Consider the following 11800-nt stretch of genomic DNA (forward strand, 5'->3'; position numbering starts at 1 on the left):
TCGAAGACTGATCCCATGGGATGGGAGCCCAAGGAGCCCTAACCAGTTGGGGCCCAGATACTGCTGATGACAGCCTTGTTCTATACAATAGACAGTGAATTTGTCTGCTCAGCCGTCTTTAGTCATCCAATGTGCTGCAGATTCGGAGCTGCACCTGAAATATAAAATACAATCAATGATGTATCACAATGCATATAATGAAATTATTTACAGTGTAAGATACAGGAAAACTTGGTTACATACATTTATTTCACACTGAGAGCTGGATATCTATTCAGCAGAGCCCGGGGAGGGCACAATTCAATGATGGAGAGCAGGAATTCCATTAAAAAACGTACCGTTGTTAAAGCAAGTAGCGCCATAGATATTGCTTCTGCAAAGCTTGTCGGCAAACCAACAGTGTCCATAAAGTTTTTAACCCGCGTGTACGATCTGCTTTTCTAGCATAATACATATAATTGTAATCTTCTGAAGTTCAATGAATTATGAGAATTTGAGCTCACAGATGTAGCCATCCTTATCTTGACTCTTGATAACTTCCTGCAGCGTCTAACATATTACATCGAAAATAAAAAAGTTAAAAAACTTTGCAAATAGACTTGATTAAAAATCTCATACCGTTTTGTGTCTACAGCTCTTATGCAGATCTATGTGTCTCCATTGTTACAGATTACAAACAAACCCTGTGTAGTCTGGTCCTCCAGTCATGTGTTACTCCCTTCCTTCTGCCCCCTCCTGTATCGTTTGTGGGTTAGCAAGAAGAGGGGGAGACCGTAACCCATGACTGCAAGTTGTAATTATGAAGACAGATAAAAAATGGGAACGCAGCACTCCAAGGTATTATGCAATAAGTGATATTTTATTTCACATATAGCGAAAAATAGTAATTCAAAAATAGGTTTAGCGTTTCGGTCTATACATTCGACCTTCTTCAGACACGGACTCCATCCGTGGATATGGATATGCGGCGCTTGCGACCCTGGTCGCTGTTAGGTAATATTACCTAATAGTTCCCATTTTTTATACATTGGCGTGGAAGCCTACTCACGCACCCTTGAAGCACGGTGTGCTGCGGGATCAAGAATGTATGAAGACAGATAGATCTCCATAGGAGCTGTATACACACAACGGTAGGATATTTTTAATCAAGACTAATTGCAACATCGCTTCATTTTTTTTTATATTAGATGCATTGGAACAAAAAAATACTGGTTTCAAAGGTTGACGTCCTTAAAGGTGTTGTTTGGGCATGGGGCGGTTTTTCATACGGATGACCTATCCACAGTATAATGATCAGTGGGGGTTCCGGCTGCCTCCAGCACTGGAAATTTTCAAGTGATCTGTGCCGGAAGCAGAAGGCTCTGACCACTGTTAGACTGGGTTCACACGACCTATTTTCAGATGTAAACGAGGCGTATTATGCCTCGTTTTACGTCTGAAAATAGGGCTACAATACGTCGGCAAACATCTGCCCATTCATTTGAATGGGTTTGCCGACGTATTGTGCAGACGACCTGTCATTTACGCGTCGTCGTTTGACAGCTGTCAAACGACGATGCGTAAATTGACTGACTCGGCAAAGAAGTGCAGGACACTTTGCAACGTAATTTGAGCCGTTCTTCATTGAAGTCAATGAAGAGCAGCTCAAGATTACAGGCGTCAAAGACGCCTCGCATAATGCGAGGAGTAGCTTTTACGTCTGAAACGACGCAGCGGTTTTCTCCTGAAAACAGTCTGTCTTTGATCGCTGCCGCTGATCGCTGCCGGGACCGGGTGTCGGACCTCCACCGATCACCTATCCTGTTGATAGGTCATCAGTATGAAAAACCACCCGTGCCCGGAATACACCTTTAAATTATGTAAGTAACTGCTTAGTCTTTAGTATACAGTATATTAGGACAGTTTAGTATATGGTTTTGTCAGCTAACGACTGTCATTGCTAAAAGGAGATCTGGGACAGATTGCGGCATGGAAAATGTAATGCATGATGATGTGATGAATGGTTTTAGTATTAAATACTTTTAATAAAATGTATTTAGCTGAAAATGTAATTACATTTATAAAACATAAAAAATCTTTAATTAAATTTTGAAATCGAAAGTCATTGGCTAATGTTTCCTGCCGGCTATAATAAATAATGATCGGAGAATGAACTAATATTCAATTATGAAGTGAAATCTTGGATTCAGTTTATAAATTGCTTGAAATGGAGAGATTGAGTCCCGAATTGCTCTTTTATATCGTTTTGAGTCTGTACTATATTATCATTACCCTTATATAGCAACATATTACATATTTAATGAATTTACTTTTATTTTGATCCCCGAATTCTTTTAGGATCGTTCAATAAGGGCATAGCTGAGGGAGAAGTAGATTCTTCTTTTGGACCACTAGAGGCGCTGCGGCTCTCTATTCAGACAGATTCTCCAGTGTGGGTCATTTTAAGTGAGGTATGTGGTACACAAATGAATGTAGCATGCCACTACTTCTGCTTTTATTCTTATTGTTTGTTTAGTTTATTTTTAGAACTATGTTCTGGGAAATTGATCTAAAATACAACAATAACATTTATCATCTATTCACAATATAGGTTGGGGGGGGGGTGCAACCACTGATCGCTAGAACGGGGGACCCTTGAGTGCATTTGGCCGTTTACAGATCTCCTTTAGGTTTTGTCAGTCATTGCTTCATACAACTGTATCACACCACAACCATCCTGGTGGGGAAGGACAGGGGTCACCCATTCTAGCTGGTGGACATTTTAGTGCATGGTCCACCGCCAATCTAACATTTATTATTACTCTCTAGTGGAGTCTGCTGGTAGTCATTGTTATTTTTTTAGATCTTTGTCTATGCAGAAGATTTGGAGCTCTGTTTAGGAAAATAAAACTATTTTCTTAATGTATCTTTATAGAAGTTGTAATCAGCACAGAATTGTGGACCTAAAAAGACATGATGATGAAAGGTGGAGATTCACTTTAAGGCCCTGTTCACACAGAGTATTTTGACAAGCTGTTTGGAGTGGAAACCGCTCTGCAAAACTTGTCAAAAACCGGCCGAAAATGCCTCCCATTGATTTCAATGGGAGGCGGGGGCGGTTTGCTCCCGCGAGCGGTAAAACTGCCTCATGGGAGAAAGAAGGGACATGGCCGATCTTCGCGCGTTTACGCCTCTGACCTCCCATTGACATCAATGGGAGGCAGAGAAAGCGTATTTCACAGAGTTTTTTTTTACCCGTAGCACTCAATGGGCACGAGCGAAAATCGCAGAAAACGACTTGCAAGAAGGACAAAATCTGCCTCAAAATCCCAAACGGAATTTTGAGGCAGAATTTTCCTCCTTCAAAAAACTCAGTGTGAACGAGGCCTAAGGTGCACCCTCCATTCTCCTCAATCAGCACAATCCAACTAATGAGAACTCTTCATTTTTAACTTTTCCATCTACTATCTATATTTTGTCCCTTAATTATTTGCCATAATTTTATAAATTGTCAGGTACAGTCAGTGGTTTTTGCTGGCACTGTTGTGCATTATATTTATTTTAATAATGTCACCTGGTAAGACCTATGACCTTAAAATGGGACATAATGGTTTCTACCATGCTTAGGGCCAAATCATGACGTTCAGCGTATGCATCAGGAAATCTCCCGTCGAAAACGCTGAATGTATCCATAGGCTCCCATTCACCCGGCATATACCTTTCAGCGTACATCATTCCAACGCATGCGGCCCACCTTTTTTTTTCCGGTATGCCATACAAAAGTTAAAATAAAACAAAAAACGATATCACGCAGTATATTTTTTATTTTTTATCTTTTTTTCTATGGTAGCCTATTCACAACGTATCGCACTTGATGCCTATGTAGTGGGAAACGTTAAAGCCCTACATAAGAGATCTATATCAGGGGGATCTCCCTAGGTGTATGCTGAGCATAGGGCAAAAGCAAGATGGAAAATTCTTTATGGATAAATATGATGTAATAAAGTGAAAAGGGTCTTACATTTTCATCAAATGCAGTTTATTGATTGTACGATGAAATGTTCTGCAGTTTGTCATTATAATTCATCAATTTATCATCGTATTCGAGATCTCTGCTTTGTCATTCAATAGGAAACTTTATGCCCTGGAATTAAACAATAAAGATCTCTCCCGGTCATGTGATTCACAAAGGCGCTCGACTTGTTACGGTGAAGTTGTCAGAGCGGTGTCCTGTAACGAGCCGTGCACCTGTGTGTCCATCACATGACCAGGACAGATTTCTATCCACTGGAAGTAAACCATGACTGTTACTACTGAATAACAACAAGCAGAGATCTTGGCAAAATATTAGGAATTGATACAGAAAGTTTATTGGAAACTTGTTTTTGTCATCCAATAACTAAGCTGGATCTGCTACTGTAATGTTATTCATTGTCCAGTAGTGACTTGCCAATTGTCCAATGTCTGTTTATTTTGTTATTCATCCCTCTAAACAGATATTTATCAAAAAAGCTGACTGATCAACGGACAAAGTTGTCAATTGGGCTCCTTGAACTTTTTGTGCTGCTCTGCCCTTATTCCTCCCCTGATGTTCTGCTATCACGGGAGCACTGCTCATGGTCAGGACAGAAGCAGATACATGTTTCCAAATTATTCCACTGGAGAAGAGCTGATGTGGTGCCCAGCCAATCAGGACTCCCAGAATGCTCTGCTGCTCATAAAGAGGAACCTGTCTTCAGCAGGCCAATTGCCACCACATGGTGACCAAATTAAGCCTTCGCTGATGGCCCACTTTTGGCCAGTCTTTGGGGGGCGGATTTTCTAAAACAGTCGTCCTCCATGGAAAGCACAATATTTGTAGATGATGGACACCAAAGCATTGCTTTCTGCATTGGATGTACTTGTCGATGTGTACTCATGTGCCGATGGATTGTGAGGGGGTATATACACACATACTACATAATGCCTAATTTCTTAATTTCTCCATTAGCAACTCCTTTAGTGATGTCTGGCTCATGCCTGTTGGGCCTCTTCAGAGTTGGATAAGTTAAAGGTGTTTTTTTTGCTTTGTTTTTATATACCCTCAGTAAGACAGTTGACTACTTTTTTTTTTTTTTTGTCCCTCTTAATTTAGAGATCGTGGTATTGTCAATAAAATATATTTAACATTTGAATAGTTTCAAAACTTGAAAGGTATATCCCATTCTTAGGGGTTGTATCTTTCATCTGATTTTATATTTGCAGGTGAAGTAAAATACCTGGTCTCCTCTGAAAGTACCCGATTCATGTGTCTCCAGAGGGACTATGGCAATGCACAAGTGTTGCTATATTACCTATAGAGGTAAGGAGGCACCTGTTGAGGACTCATCCAAGGGAATGACCAGGTTAATTATGATAGAGGCCAACAACATACAATTCATTTATGGCTAAGTCCAGTGTCACAACTATTTCTTTTTATTGCTGTAATGTACATAAAATGAAAAAAGACGGAATGTTTCTACAGCTTATTTGCAGATTTATGTCTCCATGGTAAGAGACTGCAAACCCTGTGTAGACTGGTTCTGCAGTCATACTCTTTTCTATCGCTCCCTCAATTCATGCTAACCACCTAAATGTATGTTAGCTGTAGGAAGGGAGTATGACTGCAGAATAAGACTACAAACGCTGTAGTCTGTTACTATGGAGACACATAGGTCTGCATAGAAGCTGTAGCCACAAAATAAGGACATCTTTTTCATCAAGACTATTTACAAAATTGTTTCCTCTTTTTTTTTTTCCCCCCATTTGAGATGCATTGGGACGATACAAAAAAGGAGGTCAAAGGTGAATATAGCCTCTAAGGCAGTGGTCTCCAATGTGAGGCTCCCTAGCTGTTGTAAAATTACAGGTCATGGCAGATAGAGAGCCACATTTTGTAGACCACTGCCTTTAGGTAATCCAGCCTGTTTGTCATCCAGAGTAGAAGTGTTTTATTAAATGTCCTGTAGAGGTCTCAGGCTGCAGAATATAATAGCTGTTTGAGGCTGTTGTACAGACGTACATTGTATTATTTACCCTCCTTCTAGAAGACACCAATGGTAAGTAGCCCAAAGTAGTTCTGTCATCTGATTTATTATATCTCCGTTCTTTAAAAAAAAAAAGTGCTCACCGGCCAAATGGTAGTATAACATACTGAGAGGAGCAAAGATTTTAATTTATTGGTTCCTATTAAAACAAACAGGTGTGGGCAAAAATATATTTTTTTGTTTTCTTCTACGTTTATAATGCTGCAAAAAAAATAAAAAAAATCTTCCTTCTCTAAAGTAAATGTTTCTGTATATTTTGATCTGTTGGTGGATTTTTCGGGAATTGCTTTTATTTTCTGAACCATTAAAATATTTTTCTTGGCTACTATTTAACAAAATTGCCCTAAAATCCCGCTTTCTCTGTTATATACACTGGGATATGTTTCAAAACAATTGTTGTCATTTGTATTTTTTATTGATTTCTTGAATACATCTCTAAGAAAAATAAAATAAAATTGTGCACTGTTACCATCTGGCTTAGTCATGATCTTGTCACTTTCTTGTTTGGTTGTAGAAGTACGTTAAACATTCATCATGTGAGGCACTATAGAGTAATACTTGTAGGCAACAATGATGGTTAAAGGGGTTTTCACTGAAGACATGACATTAAGATGTGGCATCAATGTCCCATCAGTGCTCCGCCGCTACAACAAAACGCACTAGGAAAGTGTCAGGCCACATCCGCTCCTTACAGCTCCGTTTTATTTGGAGGTCGAATGGTTGACCTATTGTAGTCAAGAGGAGACAAAGACTGGTAGACCTCCCTCAACCTCCTGCTACAGAAGATCATCACCGGAGAGGTGAGTAACACATAGACCACTAGGGACTTCCAAAACCACCAAAGATTTAACCTATAGCCCCTTCAACACCATAGACCTCCAGGATCATTGATCCCTCCACTATCCTTGACATTTGTATTTACCCGCTCAGCCCCTCACTGCCCTAGACCACCAGGAATGCAACCATTAACCACCCTAGATTAAAATGAACCCTACATCCACGTAGTATAATGTAGCTGTGTATGGGGGTATTATATACATTTAAATGCAGAATTATGTGAGCACTTTATGGGAGTATTATTTGGATATTTCATGTGGCAGCATCATCTGGACATTATGGGAGTATTGTTTAGGCAATATATGGCTGTACTATTTCCACAGTGAATCACCGCATTGTATGGGCACTTGGTCACGGTATTCTGTTCATACAATATGGTAGTATTAGTTCGATACGGTATGGATGTATTATATGCTTTTTGTATGGGAGTATTCTAGTATAAAAATTCTGATTAAAGAGGAAAAGGGTTTCTCATAATTTTAAGAGATATTTAAAATACCAAAAACTGTGTGATCTAAAAATGGCAAGTGTGGCACTATTATACTTCTTGCCCAGGGACCCATTTCCTCTATAAGGCCAGGGTCCCATGCACCGTTTTTTCAGCCCACAAAAGGCATTAAAACAAAGAGGTGAGATGCATCAGTCTTTACTTTTATACCTTTTTCTTTCTTTTGGATCTACTTCTGCACCAAAAACGGTGTACTCCAAGCCTGAAACCGACCCTGTCTGCATAGAACATGTATACACAAAATGGCGAAGAAAACAAGACTCATTGTAAACGTGCTTTGATTTGTATATTTTTATTTTAGAGCAATACGAAAAATTGGATGTAATGGTAGACTTACCCGAAAAATGAGGACCAACTTCTAGTCACTATATTTAAAGGGTTTGTATGGTGCATAATATATAGTTGATCTAATATAAAAAAGTACTCCTTTATAATTTAATGTAGGAATATGAATTCTCCCCTGGAAACTCTTGATAAATATATTAGTAGCCGCTATACGGAAATGTCAGTCTTTAATATAAAAGTCTAAAGGTTAAAATCATTAATATAAAAAGCATGACTTCCAGTTAAATTGCCATCTTGTCAGGTTCACATAAGGTAACTCTTAAGGGTGGATTTACACGAACGTGATATACGTCCGTGCAACGCACTTGATTTTCACGCGCCTCGCACGGACCTATGTTAGTCTATGGGGCCGTGCAGACTGTTCGTGAGTTTTACGCAGCGTATGTCCGCTGCGTAAAACTCAGGACATGTCCTATATTTCTGCGTTTCTCGCGCATCACGCACTCATTGAAGTCTAAGGGTGCGTGAAAATCACGCTCACCACACGGAAGCGCTTCCGCGGGACGCGTGTGATTCACGCAACAGCAGTAAGAAGTATGATTGAAAACAGAAAAGCACCACGTGCTTTTCTGTTTACAAACATCCAAACAGAGTGTCATAATGACGGCGGCTGCGCAAAAATCACGCAGCCACGCATCATACGCGACTGACACACGGAGCTGTTAAGTGCCTTTTGCGCGTGTGTGAATCCGCCCTTAAAGGTCATACATGTGAAGATTGAAAGGTATTGATCACAGTGAGCTTCGGATGAATTCACACTTCTTGGTGAGTAGGATTGTGCGATGCATTTCATGTTGTGAATAATTAGGTTGCGTCGCTTCGCTTTTATAGTATATAGTAACTTCTTATAGGAATCCTTTGAATTTATCTTGACAACTTGATAAGCATGATTCAATACATCTTATCTTAGGAAATAGTGTATCCGTTACAAGACTAGTTCGGACTCATTCTCTTCGCCATTTTACTGACCCTTGATACTGCGCCCATTGCCTGCTATAGACCTATACTGTATCTCCAGGCTGTTCCCCATGGTTTTGTGAAAGTAATTCAAATAATGTTTAAATGATTTAATTTTGTGCAGCGGCCATCTTGTTTGGCGTCTTCATCTTCTTTCTTTTGCAATGAATAAGAACATCATTACTCCTTTAAGACAGGTTTTCATGTTTCTAAGCTGTGCTATCTTTCACCTTGGTTCCCATACGAGGCATGGAAAGAAGGAGCAGGGAGTGAGATCGGAGGAGGGCAAAGATGCATGTGAGAGTGTCTCCCCATCTTACAGGAATATTCTTGCCAAGAGAGATAAGGCCACCTGCAAACCTGATGTGTGAAGAATTATAATGATGTATCTGGAATGTATCATATGTCTGTAATTGGCTGAATTTGACATATTGTCACATTGCCTCTGATTAACCTCAAGCCTACACGCCTTCTGAATGATATTATTGTAATTGAGTTTGGCAATAAACGGCAGAGAAGGATTTTGAGCATACGAGCATGGTCTCTTGTGTCATGTTTTCTCTGAGATATATATATAGATTACCTATGATTTGAAAACTGGATAAATCACTGGAGGGCGGGTATCGGTTGACATACCCATTACAAATTTCAGTCTAATATATTTTGGCCCATGATTGCGTTAAGTTTCAATATGCCATGTGCTGTTGGATGCCGTATTCTATTGTGAAGAATATGGTGCATTATGGTGGCAGCACATGGAGTTATGCTAAAATGCATAATATGAACCTGTAGGGACTCTGTGCTGCCATACACGAGCACTTGGTTTCATCCCTATGATTTTTATTTTGTAAAATGTGGTATAGATTATAAGGCTGGGGTCACAGTGTGCATTTTTGTTTTAGCTCATTGAGAGACATGGGAGTTTTATCTGCAAAAACAAAAAAAATGCAACAACAATGCACAGTGTGAACCCAGACTACGTCACTCATTTTTACAGCCTATATCGGGCAGTGTAATAGGGCCCTATCAACGAGACAGCTTTGTTGATCGGCGCTCGTTTGCTCCTTTCACAAGAAGCTGTGTATGGGGACTAGTGATCGTTACTATGATCGTTCGTCCCCATGCATTACCAATAGGGTATGTTCACACGCTATGACCAGAAACGTCTGAAACTTTAGAGCCGTAAAACCACTAATGGGTGGTTACTAACTGGTTAAAGGTGTTGTCCAGGATCACAAAAAATTATAAGCTGCAATACGAGACACTGCCTAACCCCCATTTAGAAAGGTGCGGTTTCTGAAAACAGCAGACCCTTTATTCTAATTCTGGACAGCTTTAATGTGCAGCTTCACTTAAAGGGGCTAGGTTCCCACGGGTCTGATACGCTGCGTATCAGACCTAGAACCTGCAGGGAATTCCACCCGAACAACCGCACCAAATTGCGGTTCCGATTTTTGGGAGGAATCTCCGCTGCGGAAAGCAGCGCTTGGATAAAAAGTTTAAACTTACCCCCGGCCAATGTAATAGCAACACGTCTCTCTGTTATCCGTGCAGACCGGCCTCCTGGGGTGACTCTGTAGCCCATGTGACTGTTGCAGCCTGTGATTGGCTGCAGTAGTCACATGGCATGAAACATCATCCCAGGAGGCCGGGCTGCACTCAGAACAGAGGGATGCATTGCCATCACAACGCACAGGGGTTAAGTATTGGCTTTATTCATTATTTTAATTTGGGAAAAAAAAACAAAAAACTTTTTTTAGAGTTGCGTTTTTCAATGGGGAAAACAAAAGGGCAACATTTCCGTAGCATAAATTGACATGCTGCGGAATTAGACACCGCACTGCAGGTCAACCTATTCACTCATGAGATTTTCTAAATCTCATTCACTTTGCGGCTACTGTAAATTCTGTGGAATCTCCGCACAAGATTCTGTTGCGGAAAAATCTGCAGCATTTACGCTATGTAGGAACCCGGCCTTCGGGTCGCTTTACTTTATACTCTATAATATATTCCCATTACTAACCTGCACACCCGCTAGCAGACCTGCGTCGGCTATTTTCAGAATGTTCCCACAGCTAAATGGAGCAATTTCAATAATAACATTATATTAGGCAATTGTTATACAGTAGCTGTAATTTCCTAACAGCTACTCAGTCTAAAGTACTTGCCATTATTCTAAATATATGATTCTGTATACTTTGTTATAACACTTTAGACGACTTTATTCTTAAAGGTGCACAGTCATGAGAATAACTTGTCATATTTGACCCAAAACTAACCACAGACTTCTGCTTTTATACAATATTGATTATTGCTATTTTCATCATATGTAGCGACAGTTAGGCCCCATGCACACGCCCGTAATTACGGGCCCATAGACTTCTATTGGCCACGGGTACCTCCCCGTATGCTTACGGGAAGGTGCCTGTGCCGTTGAAAAATATAGACCATGTCCTATTTCAGGCCGTAATTACGGCACGGGCAGGCCCATAGAAGTCTATGGGGCTCCCGTAATTACGGGTGACTACGTGTGTGCACTCATAATTACGGGAGCGTTGCTAGGCGACGTCAGTAAATAGTCACTGTCCAGGGTGCTGAAAGAGTTAAACGATCGGCAGTAACTCTTTCAGCACCAGGGACAGTGACTGCCGATCACAATATAGATAAAGCTGTAAAAAAAAAGTTCATACTTACCCAGAACTCCCTGCTTCTTCCTCCAGTCCGGCCTCCTGGGATGACGTTACAGCCCATGTGACTACTGCAGCCAATCACTGGCTTCAGCGGTCACATGGACTGCGCGTCATCCAGGGAGGTCGGACTGGATGTCAAGAGAGGGACTCGTCACCAAGACAACGGCTGGGTAAGTATGAATTTCTTTTACTTTTATTACGGAAAGGGCTGCCCCTTCTCTCTATCCTGCACTGATAGAGAGAAGGGCTGCCGATTACTGCAGTGTAATTTTGCAGAGAAAACGTGCCCGTAAATCCGGGTGGAATACTGGTGACACCGGACCCGTATTTACGGGAACGGGTCTGTAAATACTGGTGCAATACGAGTCGAATACGTGTGACCAAGGACCAGTATTTACGGGTGGACAAAAATACGGTCG

General features: G+C 40.7%; 1 protein-coding gene across 1 annotated transcript in view; it reads left to right on the plus strand.

Moving 5' to 3' along the window:
- The window catches only part of MGAT4B (alpha-1,3-mannosyl-glycoprotein 4-beta-N-acetylglucosaminyltransferase B), a 337495-nt gene extending 330980 nt beyond the window's left edge, over positions 1 to 6515 (plus strand). Inside the window, exons 14-15 of the mRNA XM_075856199.1 lie at positions 2338 to 2450; positions 4476 to 6515. Of these exons, the coding sequence (XP_075712314.1) occupies positions 2338 to 2450; positions 4476 to 4499 (137 nt within the window). The 3' untranslated portion in view covers positions 4500 to 6515. The remainder of the gene's footprint in view (positions 1 to 2337; positions 2451 to 4475) is intronic.
- The last annotated feature ends 5285 nt before the right edge of the window (positions 6516 to 11800 follow it).

Source organism: Rhinoderma darwinii, chromosome 3, assembly GCF_050947455.1.
Source record: "Rhinoderma darwinii isolate aRhiDar2 chromosome 3, aRhiDar2.hap1, whole genome shotgun sequence".
Lineage (NCBI taxonomy): Eukaryota > Metazoa > Chordata > Amphibia > Anura > Rhinodermatidae > Rhinoderma > Rhinoderma darwinii.